The 23,539-nt window shown below is 45.8% G+C and overlaps 1 protein-coding gene across 1 annotated transcript in view; it reads right to left on the reverse strand.

Moving 5' to 3' along the window:
* The window catches only part of fibcd1a (fibrinogen C domain containing 1a), a 123,081-nt gene that overhangs the window by 68,924 nt on the left and 30,618 nt on the right, over positions 1–23,539 (reverse strand). The window contains exons 4-5 of the mRNA XM_014172398.3: positions 10,341–10,500; positions 9,765–9,901 (exon numbers count right to left, since the gene is read on the reverse strand). Coding sequence (XP_014027873.1) covers positions 9,765–9,901; positions 10,341–10,500 — 297 coding nt within the window. The remainder of the gene's footprint in view (positions 1–9,764; positions 9,902–10,340; positions 10,501–23,539) is intronic.

The following is a 23,539-nucleotide window of genomic DNA, read 5'->3' on the forward strand; positions in this document are numbered from 1 at the left end:
AGACCACTTCTACTTTACACACAAGCAAGCATACAATGCCCTCCCTCGTCCGCCATTCGGCAAATCAGATAATGACTCCGTACTCTTGCTTCCTGTTTACAAGCAGAAGTTGAAACAGGAAATACCCGCGATTCGCTCCGTTGAGAAATTGTAACCAGAATCAGAGGCTATTCTACAGGACTGCTTTGCTAGCGCTGATTGAATATGTTTTGAGACTCAGCCGATAACATTGACAAGCTAACCACCTCCGTCACAGCTTCATTATAAAATACATCAGCGATGTTGAACCCATGTGAGGGTTCGCTGCTTCCCAATCAAAAGCCCTGGATTAACACCAAGTTTGGCGCTAAACTAAAGAACAGGGCTACCACACACAGAGCTATCGTAGACAACACTGATGCTGCGGCCGAAGACAAGAATAAGTACAAGAAGGCCCACTATGACCTCCGCAGTGTCATCAAACAAGCAAAAGGACTATATAGGAATAAGGTACAATCTTATTACCTAGGCTCCGCCGCCCGCCGCATGTGTCAGGGGCATCAGTCCATTACGGATTACAAAGGAAGACCCAACTGTGAGCTGCCCAATGATGCCTCTCTACTAGACGAACTCAATGCATTTCATGCACGCTTTGACAACAACATCGAGACGGGTGTGAGGGCCATCACCAACCCAGAGGATTGGGTGATCTCGCTCTCTGAGGCCGACGTGAGAAGGGTCTTTAATTAGGTCAACGCCCGCAAGGCCACAGGGCCTGATGGTTTTCCAGGGAACGCTCTCAGAGCATGTGCAGAACAGCTGGCAGGCATATTCACAGTCATTTTCAACCTCTCCTTGTCCCAGTCTGTAATCCCCACATGTTTTAATATTACCACAATCATTCCTGTTCCTAAAGACTCTAAGGCTTCATGCTACATTGACTACGGCCCTGTAGCACTCACTTCTGTAATCATTGGGTGCTTTGAGAGGCTGGTTATGGCACACATTAACTCCACCATCCCAAACACCCTAGACCCACTCCAATTTGCATACCGCCCTAACAGATCCATAGACGACGGAATATCAATTGCTCTCCACACTGCCCTCACCCACCTAGATAAGAGGAATACCTACAGTATGTGAGAATTGCTGTTCATTGACTACAGCTCAGAGTTCAACACCATTGTCCACTCCAAGCTCGTCACTCGTCACCAAGCTTAGGAGTCTGGGTCTGAACACCTCCCTCTGCAACTGGATCCTGGACTTCCTGAAGGCCGAACCCAGGTGGTGAGGGAAAGCAACATCAACTCCGCCACGCTGACCCTTAACACAGGGGCCCCACATGGGTGTGTGCTTAGTCCCCTCCTGTACCCCCTGTTCACCCACGACTGTGTGGTCACTCACGACTCCAGCACCATTATCAAGTTCACTGACGACACGACGGTGGTAGGACTGATCACCGGTGACGATGAGTCAACATACAGGGAGTAGGTCAGTGACCTGGCAGTGTGGTGCCGGAGCAACAACGTCTCCCTCCAATTCAGCAAGACCAAGGAGCTGATCGTGGACTACAGGAAACATGGGGGCGAGCATGCCCCCATCCACATCGACGGGGCAGCAATGGAGCAGGTAGACAGCTTCTAGTTCCTCAGTTTCCAAATCACTAAAGACTTAAAACACACACGCACAGTCGTGAAGAAGGTCTGACGGTGCCTCTTCCCCCTCAGGAGGTTGAAAAAGTTTTGCATGGGTCCTCAAATCCTCAAAAAGTTCTACAGCTGTACTATTGAGAGCATATTGACTGGCTGCATCACTGCTTGGAATGGAAGTAGCACCGCCCTCGATCGCATGGCGCTACAGAGAGTTGTGTGGACAGCCCAATACATCACTGGGGCCGAGCTCCATGCCATCCTGGCATGGTTCTACCTGTCACCAGAGGGCGGCAGAGACCGTCCTAGAGACATTAACGACACTCAGGTGTGTCCAATTTAACTCATTATGATTTCCCTGTTAAAAGAGGTGTGTTTTCTGTTGTCCTTTGCGGAAGCTTGAATTGTTTACCGTGTGCATTTGTTTCCTGAGCAAGTTTTTGAGACTTAGTGTTTGTTGTTTTTCAAGTGCACTGTGATCCTGTGGCTACCGTTTCTCAGAAAAGTATTACGTTTATCCTTAACCACTGATTCCTCGTCTGGTCTCTTCTCTGCACCTGGGTCCAACCTCACCACGTCCCACATCCAGGACCTCTATATCAGGCAGTGTGAAAATAATCTTCAAAGACTCCAACTACCCAAGCCATGGACTATTTTCTCTGCCGGTGCATCAAGTCTGACAACAACATGCTCTTGAACAGCTTCTATCCCCAAGCAATACGACTGATGAATAGCTAACAAAATAGCTTCATGGACTATCTGAGTTAAACTTGTATCTTTATTGAGCTTTTATTTAAATCTTTGCACTGTCTCTATGCACACTCACAGGGCCCTACACACTCACACACACTGTCACTCCCATAGACACACACTCCCATACACACACACACACACCCACACACACACCCACACACACACACACACACACACACACACACACACACACACACACACACACACACACACACACACACACACACACACACACACACACACACACACACACACTCCACCATTAGGTCACTCACACATAATATGCACATACTGTACATTTACACACCAGCACACCCACTCACATAAAAGCTGCTGCTACTCTGTTTATCTTATATCCTGTTGCATTGTCCCCTCACCCCTATACATACACTATCTACCTCCATCCCTCCAGTATCCCTGCACATGTAAAAACACTTTTTAAATATTTCCTGTATATAGTATGCTGACTTAATTGTCTATTTCATATTTCCTATTACTTTTCTCATGTTTTTTTCTACTAATACATTGTTATTGCATTGTTGGTTTTTGAGTTTGCAAGAAAGGCATTTCACTGTACTTGTGCATGTGACATTAAAACTTGAAACTTATTCCCATGCTCTGTCGTGCCAGAGACAGTGAGGACCTGTGTGCTGGAGCAATCCCACCAGTTGGTTACAGACAGAGAATGATTCCTGGATGACTGGTTCCCAGTAAGATCATCTCCCTGAGAGGCTGTTTTACTGTCTGGTTTCTTTTACTTTCTCTTTAAAACAAGACAAAATAAATAAAACATATCAAAAGCATTTCTGGATCAAAAGTACTGGCAATATTACAACTCTGCCATTTAACTATAGATAGGCATTCATGAAATGTTCTAAAAGCAGAGGGCATACTGTCATTATCGTCTATCACTACAGTAACTAGTTGTCACTAGTTACCACAGCTACAAAGTCAAAATTGACTATATCGTAAAAATATTTTTGTAGAAATAGGCAGGGTTTAGCCATAATTATGACTTTGTGGCTGTGGTAGCTAGTGACGACCCCTTCAGATGATGGTGATAATGTGATCATAACGTATGGATGCTGGGCCTCCGAGGTCTTGATCTTTGACCGCTCTTCTGTAGGGCATGAAGTGTCCTGATGGAGACACTCCCTCTTAGGCATATTTGCGCACCAGAGTGTGATAACCCACCTATCTACAGTGCTGGGGGCCAGTTGGGAGAGGCAACACCCTACACGTTGAGGCTGACCCAAGAATGAAATGGTTGTCAAAACACACTAACTACATTCCCGATGTAAACAGGGCAGACCTGGGATGGTTAACCTCTCTCCTGCCTCTGGGCTTCAAGCAACCTTCAAAGGCAAGATGCTACAGTATCCTGACATCATAGTGGAAGCGGCCAAACGTGGCCAAACTGAGTTGCTTAGTTATTTAACTAGGCAAGTCAGTTAAGACCAAATTCTTATTTACAATCATGGCCTACCCCGGCCAAACCCTAACCTGGACGACACTGGGCCAATTGTGCACCGCCTCATGGGTCTCCTGGTCATGGCCAGTTGTGATACAGCCTGGAATCAAACCAGGGTCTGTAGTGACCCCTCTAGCACTGAGATGCAGTGCCTTAGATCGCTGCGCCACTCGGGAGCTCATCTAAAAGAAGGCCTGGTTATGGGGCTTCCACCAGGGGGACAGTTAACTGTCAAAAAGTTTGATCCCAGGCTGTGTCACAGCCGGCAGTAACAGAGAGACCCATGAGGCGGCGCACAATTGGCCCACCGTCGTCCGGGTTAGGGGAGGGTTTGGCCGTCCAGGATTTCCTTGTCCCATCGTGCTCTAGCGACTCCTTGTGGTGGGCCAGGCGCCTGCAAGCTGACCTCGGTCGCCAGCTGGACGGTGTTTCCACCGACACATTGGTGCGGCTGGCTTAAGCGTGCAGTGTGTCAAGAAGCAGTGCGGCTTGGCAGGGTCGTGTTTCGGAGGATGCATGGCTCTCAACCTTCGCCTCTCCCGAGTCCATAGGGGAGTTGCAGTGATGGGACAAGATTGTAACTACCAATTGGTGAGAAAATGGGGTAAAAGTACAAATATATATTTAAATATATATATATATTTTAAATGTTTATTAGCAGGTAACCCTTTCCTTCACCACCACAGCTGATGCTAAGCCTCAACATGTAACTGAAATCAGAGTGATCTGAGTGACATCTTGTCAACTCACTCTGGCTTGTAATAATAATAATATATGCCATTTAGCAGAAGCTTTTATCCAAAGCCACTTACAGTTATGTGTGCATACAATTTACGGATGGGTGGTCCCGGGAATGGCCAAAAGTATGTGGATAACCCTTCAAATGAGTAGATTCTGCTATTTCAGCCACGCCCGTTGCTGACAGGTGTATAACATTGAGCACACAGCCAAGCAATCTTTATAGACAAACATTGGCAGTAGAATGGCCCGTAATGAAGAGCTCAGTGACTTTCAATGTGGCACTGTCATAGGATGCCACCTTTCCAACAAGTCAGTTCGTCAAATGTCTGCCCTGCTAGAGCTGCCCCAGTCAACTAAGTGCTGTTATTGTGGAAATGTTTAGGAGCAACAACAGCTCAGCCGTGAAGTGGTAGGCCACACAAGCTCACAGAACTGGACCACTGAGTGCTGAAGCATGTAGCGCATAAAAAATTGTCTGTCCTCGGTTGCAACAATCACTACCGAGTTCCAAACTACCTCTGGAAGCAACGTCAGCACAAGAACTGTTCGTCGGGAGCTTCGTGAAATGGGATTCCATGGTCGAGCAGCCATACATACTGTAAACCTAAGATTACCATGCGCAATGCCATGAGTCTGCTGGAGTGGTGAATCACGCTTCACCATCTGGCAGTCCAACGGACTAATCTGTGTTTGGCAGATGCCAAGAGAACGCTACCTGCCCGAATGCATAGTGCCAACTGTAAACTTTGGTGGAGGAGGATTAATGTTCTGGGGCTGTTTTTCATGGTTTGGGCTAGTCCCCTTAGTTCCAGTGAAGGGAAATCTTAACGTTACAGCATAGAATGACATTCTAGACGAGTCTGTGCTTCCAACTTTGTGGCAAAGGTTTAGGGAAGGACATTTTCTGTTTCAGCATGACAATGCCCCCGTGCAGAAAGCGAGGTCCATACAGAAATGGTTTGTTGAGATCGGTGTTGAAGAACTTGACTGGTCTGCACAAAGCCCTGACCCCAATCCCATCGAACACCTTTGGGATGAATTGGAATGCCGACTGCGAGCCAGGCCTAATTGCCCAACATCAGTGCCCAAACTCACTAATGCTCTTGTGGCTGAATGGAAGCAAGTGCCAACAGCAATGTTCCAACATCTAGTGGAAAGCCTCCCAGAAGAGTGGAGGCTGTTATAGCAGCAAAGGGGGGACGAATTCCATATTAATGCCCATGATTTTGGAATGAGATGTTCGATGAGCAGGTGTCCACATATGTTTGGCCATGTAGTGTACCTTTATACATGCTTTCCATTAGGGTTGTATGATATGATCTGGCTTTCTCATGAGGCTAACACTACGGTAATACTTGATTCCAACACTATGACCTTGGAGGAAGCACTTGGCTAAGGCTCATACCACACATCATAAATTGGCTTCCTCATTCATATTCTATTCATGTGTTTATATGGCAAACAAATGGAGGAAAAAGAAGAAAGAGAGAGAACGAAGAGAGAGAGAGAGCAGGAGAGAGAGGGGGGGTGGGGTATGTCTGAGAGTGTACCAGCAGCCCTCCTGTACCTCAGGAAAGCAGAGCTCCCAGCTCTTCAGCGGTGCAGAGAGAGATGAGACTGCATCCTCATCAGGAAACTGCTGGAAGCCAGCGATGATGAATAGGGTCGCTGTGACTATTAATTCCCTGTAAATGCGCCATTCTTCGCCTTCCATCTCCCACTGCTGAGATGTGCTCAGAAGGAAGAAAATGTATCTGAAATATAGGAAACTAACGCTCTCGTCGGTGGGAAGCAGCTTGGTCTGTAATATTCTCCTTATGAATTGCCTTACTATGGCTAATTAGTTTATCAGAGCCATTGGTCCTAATGAGCGGTGGTTGCCCACAGTTGGTTTAATGGAGAGCTAACAAAGGACTCTCCTTGAATGATTCATTGGACTCTTTGGTCTGGGAATGTGTCTCCTGGTACTACTCTGCTAAACCAACCTGAGCCAGTCTCTTGACATCAAGCTAAGGGGAGATGACTCTAGAGCCCTGGAGACCTCAACAAGTCATAGAGGCAATGCTGCAAGGTCACTATTTCAGCTATTGCCATCCCGCAGGGGGGAATGTATGAATATCACACTCTTTTCACTTTAAAAGGCCACTTCACCACAGCTCCTCTCAGCACAAGCCATCTGGGGATTTCTGCAGACCTTGACTGTGACTGCAGCCGGGGAAATAAATGGAACTTATTCAAACTGCACCAGCGGGATAGGGAGTCCACTTGCTGACATATGGGAGGAAGATGTCCATTGGGTGACCAACGACAAATAAAGCAAACCCCATGCAGGATTTTTTTGACCTCATGTCATGTTGTCATATGTAAAGTTTGATGCTCTGTACTACACTACAGTCTAGAACAACATAAAATGCAAGAGGTAGGAAAGCCAAGGAACCCATGGAAATTATCTTCAAGACACTTGAACAGTTCATTGGGCATAGTATTTGAAACACATTGTGATGCATTTGAAAATTGAGAAAGAGGCACTTTTAAGTGACCCCTCATAGAACCAGAATTCAGAATAATTGGCTTTTGAGCAATAAAGTGATAGAGGTCACTTTAATAATACTGATGAGAAAAGTAACACAAATTAATTTGTCCAAACATACCCTGAAAGTTAGACTTAATTAGAACTTTTCTAATAGTTTGCGGACCACTATTAAAGCTCCTATGTGTTTGATGAATTAGTGAGTAATACTTTTAGAAAAGGCCATACTTTTAACTGCTCTGTGACGCAATTAAAAAGAAACAAATAAAGTTGGTTTGGTGCTTGCATCTCTCTGCCTGCCTGCCTGCCTGCCTGCCTGCCTGCCTGCCTGCCTCTGTCTGTCTGTCTGTCTGTCTGTCTGTCTGTCTGTCTGTCTGTCTGTCTGTCTGTCTGTCTGTCTGTCTGTCTGTCTGTCTGTCTGTCTGTCTGTCTGTCTGTCTGTCTGTCTGTCTGTCTGTCTGTCTGTCTGCCTGCCTGCCTGCCTGCCTGCCTGCCTGCCTGCCTGCCTGCCTGTCTGTCTGTCTGTCTGTCTGTCTGTCTGTCTGTCTGTCTGTCTGTCTGCCTGCCTGCCTGCCTGCCTGCCTGCCTGCCTGCCTGTCTGCCTGTCTGCCTGCCTGTCTGTTTGTCTATTTCTTTTAAATGTGTGTTGTGCGCTACTTTCATAAACATTTTATTATTATCCTTTTTAGATAAAACTATACTAAATATATTCACGTCACCAAATAGTTGATTAAAACACACTGTTTTGCAATGAAGGTCTACAGTAGCCTCAACAGCACTCTGTAGGGTAGCACCATGGTGTACCCAGAAGACAGCTAGCTTCCATTCTCCTCTAGGTACATTAACTTCAAAACAAAACCTAGGAGGCTTATGATTCTCACCCCCTTCCATAGACTTACACAGTAATTATGACAACTTCCGGAGGACAACCTCTAACCTATCAGAGCTCCTGCAGCATGAAATGACATGTTGTCCACCCAATCAAAGGATCAGATAATGAATTTAGTACTGAAAGCAAAAGATAGATTAGCCAACTCAAACAGAGAGGGATGCTATGTTAACTAGCTGGCTATGACTATCCAACACTGGAACTCTTCCAAGTCAAGGTAAGCTTTTGGTTTTATTAATTTATTGATACTGGGGGCGACCGGAGTAACTGCTAAACTGTCAGTGGCGACCCGTCATTCAAGGCAGGTGGGGGAGAGCCCCATCTGTTTTGAGGCCAAAATATTTTGCAAAAAAATTATAATAAATAATATATACACTATCGTTCAAATGTTTGGGGCCACTTAGAAATGTCCTTGTTTTTGTCCATTAAAATAACAAAAAATGTATCAGAAATACAGTGTAGACATTGTTAATGTTGTAAATGACTATTGTAGCTGGAAACGGCAGATTTTTATGGAATATCTACATAGGCGTACAGAGGCCCATTATCAGCAACCATCACTCCTGTGTTCCAATGGCACGTTGTGTTAGCTAATCCAAGTTTATCATTTTAAAAGGCTAATTGTTCATTAGAAAATCCTTTTGCAGTTATGTTAGCACAGCTGAAAACTGTTGTCCTGATTAAAGAAGCAATAAAACTGGCCTTCTTTAGACTAGTGGAGTATCCGGAGCATCAGCATTTGAGGGTTCAATTACAGGCTCAAAATGTCCAGAAACAAAGCACTTTCTTCTGAAACTCGTCAGTCTATTCTTGTTCTGAGAAATGAAGGCTATTCCATGCGAGAAATTGCCAAGAAACTGAAGATCTCGTACAACGCTTCACAGAACAGCAAAAACTGTCTCTAACCAGAATAGAAAGAGGAGTGGGAGGCCCCGGTGCACAACTGAGCAAGAGGACAAGTACATTAGAGTGCCTAGTTTGAGAAACAGACGCCTCACAAGTCCTCAACTGGCAATTTTTTAAATAGTACCCGCAAAACACCAGTCTCAACGTCAACAGTGAAGAGGCGACTCCGGGATGCTGGCCTTCTTGGCAGAGTTCCTCTGTCCAGTGTGTGTGTTCTTTTGCCCATCTTAGCCAGTTTGAGATATGTCTTTCTCTTTGCAACTCTGCCTAGAAGGCAAGCTTATGACAAGACTTTGTCTTGAAGGTCCTCAGAACATTTCAAGAACATGTTATTTTTAAGTTTTACCTAATATTACCACAACATTCTCAGCATGCAAATGTGTATCTCCTTAAAGCCGTTTGGAATACATCCCCATTATGTTTTAATGGCAATTCACATTTGAGGCATTTTAATTGTATTTCAACAGCATTTAATCATACAAAAACAACCATATTTTTTTTGCACTTCATATGTTGACAACATGCACATTATTTCACTTGAACAGCACTTAATCTTGAAAATACTATATTTTTGATTATGTCAAATATATTTCATAGTTTAGATGGTACAATGATTCTCTACACTATAATTTATTGTTTTGTCACATAAACTGAAAACAGTGGAATTATTAGAATTGTAGCAACCAGGAAATGGCAGAGCCATTTTTGCACCGTGCATCTTTATAGGGAATCTTAGCTAATGTTCTGGGAATGTTCCCGGTTTGCTGGGACCATACATGAACATCGTCGTTTCTCCTACGCAACAGCTGGGCGTGACACAGGTTGATACAGGGATCAGACACTCACCGTCCATCCTCCTCCGTCTGTTGTCATGTCACAGAAGACCTGGAAGCCAGCAGGGTAGTGCATGGGAAAGACAGAGTAGATCCCATCCTCCCGCTGACCACTTGCGTAGATATCGCTGCAGTCCCGAGGTCTGGAGCCTAGCGAGATCAGATAGACACCAGATTAACGTTTAAATCCTGGATTTTATCATAGAAATTATTAAATGAAACCAGTGAGCTCCAACATTTTCTTCTCTTAATAGTCAGCTGTCTGAATCTGGCCAGACAGCTTCACTTCATCATGTCCAAATCCTGTACTTTATAGAAATGCAATTTTTTTACAAAACTAATTTGGGGTATCAGAGGTGTAGTATGCAAACATATTTCAGTATGAAGCTGTGCTTTTTTCCTTCTAGTGAAATTGTGAACAATAGCCTTGTCAGGCATTAAATACATCTAGTTGGCCAAAGATATGGTTTACTTCAGCTCAAAGGATCAACAATTTCTACAGCTGACATGGTATAGTTAGGAGATGTCCATGCACTCATTGCCTTTTTCTCCTTCCATCAGCCACCACTGGTGTCCATCCATAGCCTACCATTGGAGCAGCCTTTGGGCCGGGCACTGCGAACAGGTGCTCTCTGGAGGTCTGCCTTGAACTTGCTCTTCAGGTTCCCCGTCTCCTTCTGCATGGAGTTGAGAGCATCGTTCACTGAGTTCATCACCTTCACCATGTTGATCTGGCTCTCAGACAGCAGCTGGAAACAAACACACAAACATCCCATTAAACACCCACTCGGTAGTTGGAAAAACAACTTAACAACACACACACACACACACACACACACACACACACACACACACACACACACACACACACACACACACACACACACACACACACACACACACACACACAAATTAGATTACATTTCCCTTGACAGACATATGACTAACAGCAAACCCCACACAATTGGGAGTAAATGTAATTAGAAAAGGGATCTCCCTGAGTGTGAGTGTTCATTCATCAGAATGAGAATGTTTTAGGAAGTCCACAGTAGCCTCGTAATTAGTAGACTGGAATCTGAGTAGTGAAACAGAATGTAGGCTTGCAAGACATTCCGGATGGTTGTATGAGGTTAATTCTACAGTAAGGAGAGGTGACATAGGAACTCTTTGGAGACCCACAATGCCCCGGGGTTGACATTGATGACATCCGACGGGAGCTCACTTCCTGTGCACATGGTGAAAACATGATCACTCTCTGCACATATCCCCCCCTCCCCGTCCCCGTCCCCACCCGCCCCCTCCCTAACACGCTTCTGTAGCAACGACACTTGCCTGTCAATCACGAGTGGGCCTCAAACGACAATGCTGGTATGAAAAATGCATGCTAACCACAGGAGGTGTACACTCCACTCCTCTCTTCTCTGATCTGCTGAAGCCCTCTCTCTTCTCACACAGTAGCAACTCCTACAGCAGTTTGATACTGTACTTTGATATACTGTACTTTGTGAATATAAAACTATGAGCAGAGGTTCCACAGTATGTGTACTTCCAGCAATATGTTGTCTTGTAAAATTGTGCCATGATATATTTTGCTCTAGGATATGATTTACTCGAACTCTCGGCTTGGAAAACGTGATGTCGGCCTACAATCATCATTTTAAATCATATGTGCCATACAACAAAAATAACTATAAATATGACAAGGGGGTGCCAAATATAAAAATTACACTGTGCTTTGAGATTCAGTTATTACCCCTTAATAACTGAAAACACATCCAGAGGTCTCTCCATTGAAATCAATAACTAAATTCCCCCACCTCTCTCTCCTTTCCTCCAAAACGTTTTTCTTATCTCCTCTGGCTACTATTCTCAACACTGTCAAATGGCTTTCCAGAAAGCGCTGCCTGGAAAGCACAACGACACTCCTTGCATTTACCTGCTACCTTGTATGAGGGAGAAGGCCTCGGCTCTACTCTTTAAATGTCAATTTCATCTGAGAGTGTTTCTACAGCTTAGGCTTTGGGTCTCCGACACTCGGTGTGTGAATGTAAATGTGACTGTGCAGCAGAGTCGGCTGGCTGTCAGTGAGTGGATGCCACTTGAAAAGAGGGCAGGGACAAGGGAGGGGGAGAAGTGCCAGCCAGTATTAATTTAACGGCTCGGGTGACAGATGAATCGAGGTGAGTCATGCCTCCTTCTTGATTCCTATGACTTTGCGAGGGTAGAGACGGCAAAGGGCAGAGACGGTTGTTTCTGTAACAGAGGCTATAATCACCCCGGCCCTGATGGAATGTAGCACTGTAGCGACGGACTGGGTATCTATCGCCTGTAGTGGTCGTTCTAATGAGGTTACTTTGATAATAAAGTGACGATATGCAGCAGAGCTCTTGCAGGACTGTGAATTCCCAGCAGGTAGTGAACTACTACAGCACCAGCTCTATTCCTTTTTTTAAGGAGATCGAAATTCCAATTCCCTTTGGTATTCCATTATTTAGGACAGCGTGGTGGAAAGGAGATAAGGAGACAGATGCAGAGGGGGTAGTTAGATAGGAAGGGCTCAAACAGGTTTAGAATTCCTGGGGGATATGGTCTAAAGTCAGCAGCACTACTGTACCACTAGACCAGACTCTGGAACCATTCACTTCTACCACAACTGTTTACAAATGATGCCCTGCAAATAATATATGCGACTTTTATACAAAAGCGACTTACAGTCATGGGTGCATACATTTTACATATGGATGGAATCAAACCCACTACCCTGGTGTTATAAGTGCCATGCTGTCACGACTTCTGCCGAAGTCGGTGCCTCTCCTTGTTCAGGCGGGGTTCGGTGGTCGACAACACCAGTCTTCTAGCCATCGCCGATCCATTTTTCATTTTCCATTTGTTTTGTCTTGTTTTCCCACACACCTGGTTTTCATTTCCCTCATTACGTGTTGTGTATTTAACTCTTTGTTCCCCCCATGTCTTTGTGTGGTATTGTTTGTTATAAGTGCTTGTGCACATTTGTTTGACTGGTGCGCGTCGGGTTATTGTGCCCATATTTTGTATTACTTATGCCGATGGTTTTACTATTAAACTGCTCCGGCTATTACATAGTTCTGCTCTCCTGCGTCTGACTTCCCTGCCACTAGTTACGCACCCCATACAGAATACCACACCCAACCATATGGAGTCAGCAGGAGCAGGTGCCCCTGATAAGGGGGTAGAGGAGCGCGTCCAGGAGCAAGCGGCGATGATCCACCATCTTGGCGTCGCGATGGACCGCGTCGTTCAGACCATGGACCGCTGGGAGAGACAGAGAGTTCCTCCAGCGCCTCCACCAGCACAACCGGGCTTACCACTACTCATCCCTCCTGTATCCGGTCCCAGTGGGATGCGTTTCACCCTTCCTAGGGAGTATGATGGGACGGCGGCACGGTGCCAGGGTTTCCTGTTACAGCTGGACTTATACCTGGGCACCGTTTACCCGGCTCCCTCGGGAAGGGAGAGGGTGTCCACCCTCGTTTCGTGCCTCTTGGGGAGAGCTCTGGAGTGGGCTAACGCCGTGTGGGAAGAAGGAGATATGGCGTTGGACGACTTCGAGGAGTTCACCCGCCGCTTCCAGGCAGTCTTCGACCACCCGCCCAAGAGTAGAGCGGCGGGTGAACGTCTCTTCCACCTGTGGCAGGGGACGAGGAGCGCACAGGAGTTCGCTTTGGACTTTCGGACCCTGGCCGCCGGAGTGGGATGGAATGACAGGGCCCTGATCGACCACTATCTCTGCAGTTTGCGCGAGGACGTCCGTCGAGAGTTGGCCAGCAGGGACACCACCCTTACCTTTGACCAGCTGGTGGACCTGTCCATTCGGCTGGATAACCTGCTGGCTACCCGCAGAGGTCCAGATCGGGGTCTGTCGGTTCCATCCCCCAGCACCACCGCTCCGATGCCCATGGAGCTGGGAGGTGCTGCGCTCAGGCAGACCGGAGGAGGTTCCGTCTCGTGCACCATCTGTGGCCGCAGAGGTCACACTGCCGGTCGGTGCCGAGTTGGTTTCTCTGGGGGTCGAGGCAGCAGGCAGGGCACTCTGGCGTCACCCTAGGTGAGAAGGCACCATTCTCACCCAGAGCCCTCTGTTGCACACATGTTTTTGTTCGTTACTTTTCCTGAGTTTTCCTCGCATTCCCAGCATAAGGTGCTCATCGATTCAGGCACGGCAGGGAATTTTATAGACAGATCATTTGCCCATAGTTTAGGGATCCCCATCATTCCTGTGGCTATGCCCTTCCCAGGTCATGCCTTAGATAGTCGACCATTAGGGTCAGGGTTGATTAGGGAGGCCACCGCTCCTCTGGGCATGGTGACGCAGGGGGGTCACATGGAGAGAATCAGTCTCTTTCTCATTGACTCTCCTGCGTTTCCCGTGGTGCTAGGTCTACCTTGGTTAGCTTGTCATAACCCCCCTGTTTCATGGCAACGGAGGGCTCTCACGGGGTGGTCGTGAGAGTGCTCGGGGAGGTGCTTAGGGGTTTCCGTAGGTGCTACTACGGTGGAAAGTCCAGACCAGGTCTCCGCCGTGCGCATTCCCCCCGAATATGCCGATTTGGCAATTACCACCCCATCGACGCAGGGATTGTGCGATAAATCTCCTGGTAGACGCCGCACTTCCCAGGAGTCACGTGTATTCCCTGTCACAGGCGGAGACGGTGGCTATGGAAACATATGTTTCCGAATCCCTGCGTCAGGGGTACATTCGGTCCTCCACTTCACCCGCCTCCTCGAATTTATTTTTTGTCAAGAAGGAGGGAGGTTTGTGCCCGTGTATTGACTATCAAGGCCTTAATCAGATAACTGTGAGGTGCGATTGAGTCAATGCACGGGGCGCGCTTCTTCACCAAACTTGATCTCAGGAGTGCTTACAACCTGGTGCGTGTCCGGGCGGGAGACGAGTGGAAGACGGCGTTCAGTACGACCTCAGGGCATTATGAGTACCTCGTCATGTCGTACGAGTTGATGAATGCTCCATCAGTCTTCCAAGCCTTTGTTGACAAGATTTTCAGGGACCTGCACGGGCAGGGTGTAGTGGTGTATGTTGATGACATTCTGATATACTCCGCTACACGCGCCGAGCATGTGTTCCTGGTGTGCAAGTTGCTTGGTCGACTGTTGGAGCATGACCTGTTCGCCAAGGGTGAGAAATGCCTGTTCTTCCAACAGTCCATCTCCTTCCTAGGGTACCGCAATTCCACCTCTGGGGTGGAGATGGAGAGTGACCGCATTTCAGCCGTGCGTAGTTGGCCGACTCCCGCCACGGTAAAAGAGGTGCAGCGGTTTCTAGAGTTTGCCAATTACTACCGGAGGTTTATCCGGGGTTTTGGTCAGGTAGCGGCTCCCATTACCTCATTGCTGAAGGGGGGACCGGTACGTTTGCAGTAGTCGGCTGAGGCAAACAGGGCTTTTGGTCACCTGAGGGCTCTGTTTACCTCGGCTCCCGTGCTGGCCCATCCGGATCCCTCTTTGGCATTCATAGTGGAGGTGGATGCGTCCGAGGCTGGGATAGGAGCCGTGCTCTCTCAGCGCTCGGGTACGCCACCGAAGCTCCGCCCCTGTGCCTTCTTCTCGAGGAAGCTCAGCCCGGCGGAGTGAAACTATGACTTGGGGGACCGGGAGCTGTTGGCTGTCATCAAGGCTCTGAGGTGTGGAGACATTGGCTCATCTGGACTGACCACCGCAATCTGGAGAACATCCGGGCGGCGAGGAGACTGAACCCTCGCCAGGCAAGGTGGGCCATGTTTTTCACCCGTTTTGTGTTCACCCTTTCTTACAAACCAGGTTCCCAGAACGTGAAGGCAGACGCATTGTCCCGGCTGTATGACACAGAGGAGCGGCCCATGGATCCCACCCCCATACTCCCGGCCTCCTGCCTGGTGGCGCTGGTAATGTGGGAGCTGGACGGAAATGTGGGAGCTTGTTCGGGCGGTGTTCGGTGGTCGACGTCACCGGTCTTCTAGCCATCGCCGATCCATTTTTCATTTTCCATTTGTTTTGTCTTGTTTTCCCACACACCTGGTTTTCATTTCCCTCATTACATGTTGTGTATTTAACCCTCTGTTCCCCCCATGTCTTTGTGCGGTATTGTTTGTTGTAAGTGCTTGTGCACATTTGTTTGACTGGTGCATGTCGGGTTATTGTGCCCATATTTTGTATTTCTTATGCCGTTGGTTTTACTATTAAACTGCTCCGGCTATTACCTAGTTCTGCTCTCCTGCATCTGACTTCCCTTCCACCAGTTACGCACCCCTTACACATGCTCTATCAACTGAGCTAGAAAGAACCGCAAAGCTAGTTTCACAGCCACTATACCTCACACTCCTTATGATACAATTTTTGCTTGCCATAGCAACCTACAAAGTTCGACTAAGTGTCACGTCCTGACCAGTAAAAGGGGTTATTTGTTATTGTAGTTTGGTTAGGGCGTGGCAGGGGGTGTTTTTCTGTGTGTTTTGGGGTTTTGGGCATTCTATGTCCTTTTTTCTATGTGTTTGTATTTCTTTGTTTTGGCCTGGTATGGCTCTCAACATCGTTGTCGCTAATTGGGAGCCATACTTAGGTAGCCTGTTTTCCTTTGGGTTTTGTGGGTGGTTATTTTCTGTTCTGTGAGTATACCTGATTTTAAATGTAACCCCTTTTTTTAGGCACTAAACTATAGTACTTCCATAAACAAAATACTTCCCTTAATTGTTTTTTACTGGTACTTGGCTACCTTCAGACGAGTCTTGTGAGGCTAGTGGACATCTTAGAACAAAACAACCAACATGTAAGAGTCTCATATTTCCATAGACGGGTCATAATAGATTGGTTTAATCTCATGGTTATGACCCCGTCACAGCCATGATAAAAATGTCACAACACATTGTCTCTAATGTATTATTGCTTAATTATGACCTACTTCCCCCTGATAAAGGGTAGAAAAGACAGTAGGTTAGAAAAGTAGATCTCTTTTTCCATTTTGTAGTTGAATCCAATATTACAGAAGTAGAGTGAGTAGAGAGGTATGAGGTATGAGAGGAGATACAGACAAAGACTTTCCAAAAATGTTTTTTTTTCTCTCTAGCAGACCTTAAAGGCCCAATGCAGCCGTTTTATATCACTAACCACGTTTCCAAAAAATTACAACAGCTATGATGGAAACAAGTAGTTTTGGTACAATTTTGTAAATGCCCACAGATCATTTGTTCGTTTGACATGGTGGGATCTTTTTGTGTCTGTAAAGTTAATTATGCGAGAACTGGTGGTGGAAACACCTTTATGCGCAAAAATGAGAGTGCCCGGTGATGCGCTTGATGCTCCTTTCCAATAAACATTGAGGATCTTATTCTGGTGACATGATGATTGAAGCTTGACTGCCGTTTGACAAATAAAAATATTCTTGATCTTATCCATAATAATCTCATCATGTAGACTCCCCTACCCACACAGTATCTGTGAGCTGTTGGCTAGAGTGCATGTGCCAAGACCAGAGTAGGCACAACTGTTATTTAACACAACCATTTTTGTGACAAAACTATCGGCAGAGCTGAAAATGCGATGGAAACACATTGAACTTTAGATTTTTATTCTGTAAATGAAAACGTAAGCGAAAAAGTATATTTTGTGTGTAATACATCATCACGCACAGACTTTTATCCACAACAAGTCCATTTGGTGGAAACACACCACTGCTGCATATTTTCTTTATGCGGATTCTAGATATTCACATGAAAATCTGTCGCCGATTGAATGGTAACCAATCGGTTACTACTGTAATAGATTTTCATTCAAATTGGCTTTTTTTGGGGGGGGGGGGTTGTTTAGCAAACAAATATTTCTCAAGCAAGAATTTTGCTAGGAATGCGTGTGGTCTGAGTTGGGAGGGAACATTTGAAACCAGCTGTTTGGAACTCACTTTGTTATTGGTCTATTAACCATGGAAAAGCACAAAATCCGTCCATGAAAAACTGCTGATTAGAAGGTCCTGTGTCGATTGCATTTTCAACCAGCAACTATCAGGAAATAACACTGATCAAATGGTTTCACACTTTTACAGTGTTAGTTTCATCAGCTGTCGTACAATATGATATTAAACACAGGAACAACATCATTTTGACCACAATAGGCCTTTAAAAGGTTTGACAACTGGGCTATGGAAGACGGTTATTGCCTGCATCCCGACATACAGAACTCTGGTGCAATTTAGGCTCTAGTTACTGTTGAATGGATCTTGACGAGTTGTTGCTTTGTATTTTGCATTTCTCCTTCTGCTGCTACAGTATCATATGAACAGTATCCTACAATATGTAGCCTATATTTATAAAGCATTTTGTATTTTCCACGCAGGTGGTGTGTGTATTGAGATAATGAGGGGGCTATAGGGTGTCTTCAGGCCTCATTAGTGACAGAGCTCCTGTGCAGAGTCAGGCTCCCAGGGTTACATTGCCATTCGGGTTTCAAAGGCACTCAGAGGACACATACTTAGCATATCACCATTACCATTCAGGAGGAGATGAAAGCTCCTCTATTGATTAGAGAGGGGAACAACAGCATTGAAAATGCATGATAAATGCCAATACTGCAGCAGCTTCACCTGACTCATTTACCATGAATAATCCCCTTTTTGATAGGTGTTTGAGGGATCATTGATATCCTGCTCTGTATACAGGTTGGGTCCTCAGTTAAGATTCTTCCAAATCACTCTCGAATCAATAGTGACAAAAACAAAATATGTAGTGTGTGTGAGACTCACTCAACCAATGAAAAGATCATTTGGTAATCGCAAGTGAAAATGCCCCTGTGCTATGAATACAATTTATGGTGTGTTTATTCTTTACCCCCTGAAAAGAACCACTATGAAACATGTTTATGACAAGATAAAAGTACCTAACCTTGAGCCTTCTTCAGCAAATAAATATTCACATTCTATACAGTGAGTGTATGTATCCATCTCCTGGTATATCTAAAGCCTGCTGGAGGCAGAGCAGCCCCTGGGATGTGACTATAGCTTCTTCTCTAGGTTATCACCTCCCTAATGGGACTCAAGTGTAATTTAATAAAAATTGACTGATCTGAACGGTGCTAAGAAAAGTCCACTGCGCATTCACTCATACAGTAGGTCGTGTTCATTAGAGGAAAATGGACTGTGTTGTAAAGAGTTTTGCAATGTTTTCCATTGAATGCCCAAATAAACACACCCACGTTGATGCAGAGTTTAAAATGACATTGGTCACACCTTTGTCCAGAGTTGACAAGCAAGTTGTACAATGGCCGAGCAACAGCAGTCGGACTTAACAACAGGCCACAAAAAAAACGATATACACTATGTTACGGTAAATGCGTACAGACAGTGTTATTGTCTTCCTGATCCAGGACTAATCGGATTACAATGGTGCATTTTGTATTAGTGAGAAACTCACAGTGATAATGGTGTGTGTGTTTATATGTGTGTGTGTGTGCTTTCAACACAGGTACTTGAGAATGAACTCCTCCCGCTGTCAGGCTGCCAGTGGGATATTGCAGATTTTATTAAAAAAAAATCTCATTCTTATCACGCTGGGGATTGATCAAATGCGTGAGTTTGAAATAAATGCTGATGGGAATAACCTAACTGTTCATATCAAAATAGCAGAACGGACAATACCAAGTTGTCCTCTATTAGTAACAGTATACAGTACCAGTCAAAAGCTTGGACACACCTACTCATTCAAGTTTTTTATTTTATTTTTATACTATTTTCTACATTGTAGAATAATAGTGAAGACATCAAAACTATGAACCAAAAAAGTGTTAAACACATCAAAATATATTTTAAATTTGAGATTCTTCTAAGTAGTCAACCTTTTGCCTTGATGACAGCTTTGCACACTCTTGGCATTCTCTGAACCAGCTTCATCTGGAATGCTTTTCCAAAAGTCTTGAAGGAGTTCCCACATATGCTGAGCACTTGTTGGCTGCTTTTCCTTCACTCTGCAGTCCAACTCATCCCAAACCATCTCAATTGGGTTGAGGTAGGGTGATTGTGGAGGCCAGGTCATTTGATGCAGCACACTATCACTCTCCTTCTTGGTTAAAAAGCCTTTACACAGCCTGGAGGTGTGTTGGGTCATTGTCCTGTTGAAAAACACATGATAGTCCCACTAAGCGCAAAACAGATGGGATGGCGTATCGCTGCAGAATGCTGTGGTAGCCATGCTGGTTAAGTGTGCCTTGAATTTGAAATATATCACTGACAGTGTCACCAGCAAAGCACCCCCACACCATCACACCTCCTCCACCATGCTTCACAGTGTGAACCACACATGCAGAGATCATCCGTTCAACTACTCTTTGTCTCACAAAGACACGGCGGTTGAAACCAAAAATTTCAAATTTGGACTCATCAGACCAAAGGACATTATTCCACCCGTCTAATGTTCATTGCTCATGTTTATTGGCCCAAGCAAGTCTCTTCTTATTGGTGTCCTTTAGTAGTGGTTTCTTTGTAGCAATTCAACCATGAAGGCCTGATTCAAGCAGTCTCCTCTGAACACTTGATGTTGAGATGTGTCTGTTACTTGAACTCTGTGAAGCATTTATTTGGGCTGCAATTTATGAGTCTGGTAACGCTAATGAACATATCCTCTGCAGCAGAGGTAACTCTGGGTCTTCCTTTCCTGTGGCAATCCTCATGAGAGCCAGTTTCATCAAAGCGCTTGTTTTTGTGACTGCACTTGAAGAAACTTTCAAAGTTCTTGATATGTTTCCCTATTGACTGACCTTTATGTCTTAAAGTAATGGTGGACTGTCATTTCTCTGCTTATTTGAGCTGTTCTTGACATAATATGGACATGGTATTTTACCAAATAGGGCTATATTCTGAATACCACCCTTACCTTGTCACAACACAACTGACTGGCTCAAACGCATTCAGAAGGAAAGAAATTCCACAAATTAACTTTAACAAGGCACATCTGCTAATTGAAATGCATTGCAGGTGAATACCTCATGAAGCCTGCAATGAATACCTCATTTCATAGTTTTGATGTCTTCACTATTATTTTACAATGTAGAAAACAGTCAAAATAAAGAAAACCCTTGAATGAGTATGTGTCTAAACTTTTGACTGGTACTGTATATACAAAAGTATGTGGACACCCCTTCAAATGAGTTGATTCGGCTATTTCAGCCACACCTGTTGCTGACAGGTGTATGAAATTGAGCACACCGCCATGCAATCTCCATAGACAAACAATGGCAGTAGAATGACCTTACTGAAGAGCTCAGTGACTTTCAACGTGGCACCATCATAGGATGCCACCTTTCCAACAAGTCAGTTCGTCAAATTTCTGCCCTGCTAGAGCTGCCCCGATCAACTGTAAGTGTGGTTATTCTGAAGTGGAAATGTCTGGGAGCAACAACGGCTCAGCCGCAAAGTGGTATGAATCATGTTTCACCATCTGGCAGTCGACGGACAAATCTGGGTTTGGCGGATGCCAGTAGAACGCTACCTGCCCCAATGCATAGTGCCAACTGTAAAGTTTGGTGGAGGAAGCATAATGGTCTGGGGCTGTTTTTCATGATTTTAAACTTTTAGGCTATTATTCAAACCAAAAACCTGTGAAGAGTAAATACAGTGCATTCGGAAAGTATTCAGAACCCTTGACTTTTTCCATATTTTGTTATGTTACAGCTGTAACGTCTGCTTCCAACTCACACTCTCAAACACGTACATCCCCTGAACGCAGCTCACCTTCCAGCCCACTTTCCAACTCACACTCTCAAACACATAGATCCTCTGAATGCAGCTCACTCTCCAGATCCCAATCACCTGAATTCTGATCACCTGTTCACACACCTGTATGTCATTATCACACACTATTTAGTTCAGTTCTTTGCACCCCAACATTGTGAGGTATTGTTTGTATTGTGACACACTTCTATTTGGAGTGCTGTTTTTCCCGTGATTTAAATCCTCCCGTGTATGATAGTTTTTGCCTGCCTTACTAACAACTCCTTTTGCCTATTCCCTGCCTGTACTTTAGCCTATTGGATTTCCTGTTATCAACCTATTGCCTGATCTCCCGGATGACGTTACTAGCCTTTTCACTACGTGTACTGTTGCCTTTTTGGACCCCCTGTGTATGACCATCTGCCTGCTCCTGGACCCAGCTACCTGCCTCCTCCAGTGGTCCTTTACAAATAAACACCTGCTGCACCCTGCGCTTGAAACCAGCTCTCTGTCTCCCATCGTGTTCATTACAACAGCCTTATTCTAAAATTGATTTTAAAAATTAATTTGTCATCAATCTACACACAATACCCCACAATGACAAAGCAAAAACTGAAATATCACATTTACATAAGTATTCAGACCCTTTACTCAGTAATTTGTTGAAGCACCTTTGGCAGCGATTACAGCCTAAAGTCTTCTTGGGTATGACGCTACAAGCTTGGCAGACCTGTGTTTGCGGAGTTTCTCCCATTCTTCTCTGCAGATCCTCGATCGGGTTCAAGTCCGGGCTCTGGCTGGGCCGCTGAAGGCCATTCAGAAACTTGTCCCGAAACTACTCCTGCATTGTCTTGGCTGTGTGCTTTGGGTTGTTGTTCTGTTGGAAGGTGAAGCTTCGCCCCAGTCTGAGGTTCTGAGCGCTCTGGAGCAGGTTTTCATCAAGGATCTCTCTGTTCTTTGCTCCACTCATCTTTTCCTCGATCCTGACTAGTCTCCCAGTCCCTGCCGCTGAAAAACATCCCCACAGCTTGATGCTGCCACCACCATGCTTCACCGTAGGGATGGTATTGGCCAAGTGATGCTTGGCATTCAGGCCAAAGAGTTCAATCTTGGTTTCATCAGACCAGAGAATCTTGTTTATCATGGTCAGAGTCCTTCAGGTGCCTTTTGGCAAACTCCAAGCAGGCTGTCATGTGCCTTTTACTGAGGAGTGGCTTCTGTCTGTGTCATGGGCGTCGTAAAGGACAGACCAAGGCGCAGCGGATATCGTGCTCATCTTCTTTTTTATTACGAGTGAACACTTAAACAAACAAAAAACAACGCCAAACAACAGTTCTGTAAGGACACAAGGACTATACGAAAAACAACCACCCACAAAACCCAAAGGAAAACAGGCTGCCTAAGTATGGCTTCCAATCAGAGACAACGAAAGACACCTGCCTCTGATTGGAAACCACACTCGGCCAAACCTGGAAAACGGAACATAGAAAATGAAAACTAGAACCAAAATCCCCTAGACCAAAAACCCCAAAACACACAAAACAAACACCCCCTGCCACGCCCTGACCATACCACAATGACAAAAGACCCCTTTACTGGTCAGGACGTGACAGTACCCCCCCCCCCCAAAGGTGCAGACCCCGAATGCACCTCAAAACAAAAACCCCCACAAAACAACCCCAAACCTAAATGGAGGGAAGGGAGGGTGGCCACTGTCAACGGCGGTCCCTGTGCTACACCCCCCCTTCCCAATCCTCCCACTACGGAGGTGGCTCTGGCTCTGGGCATAGCTCCCGTTCAGAAGACTCTGGGCTGAAAGGCGTCACTGGAGGCCCCGGGCTGAGAGGCGTCGCTGGAGGCTCCAGGCTGGGGAGCATTGCTGGAGGCTCCAGGCTGGGGAGTGTCGCTAGAGGCTCCTGGCTGAGGAGCGTCGCTGGAGGCCCCGGGCTGAGGAGCGTCGTTGGAGGCTCCAGGCTGGGGAGCGTTGCTGGAGGATCCTGGCTGGGGAGCGTTGCTGGAGGCTCCTGGCTGAGGAGCGTCGCTGGAGACTCCGGGCTTCGGAGCGT

The sequence above is a fragment of the Salmo salar genome, chromosome 24 (genome assembly GCF_965601325.2).
Source record: "Salmo salar chromosome 24, fSalSal1, whole genome shotgun sequence".
NCBI lineage: Eukaryota > Metazoa > Chordata > Actinopteri > Salmoniformes > Salmonidae > Salmo > Salmo salar.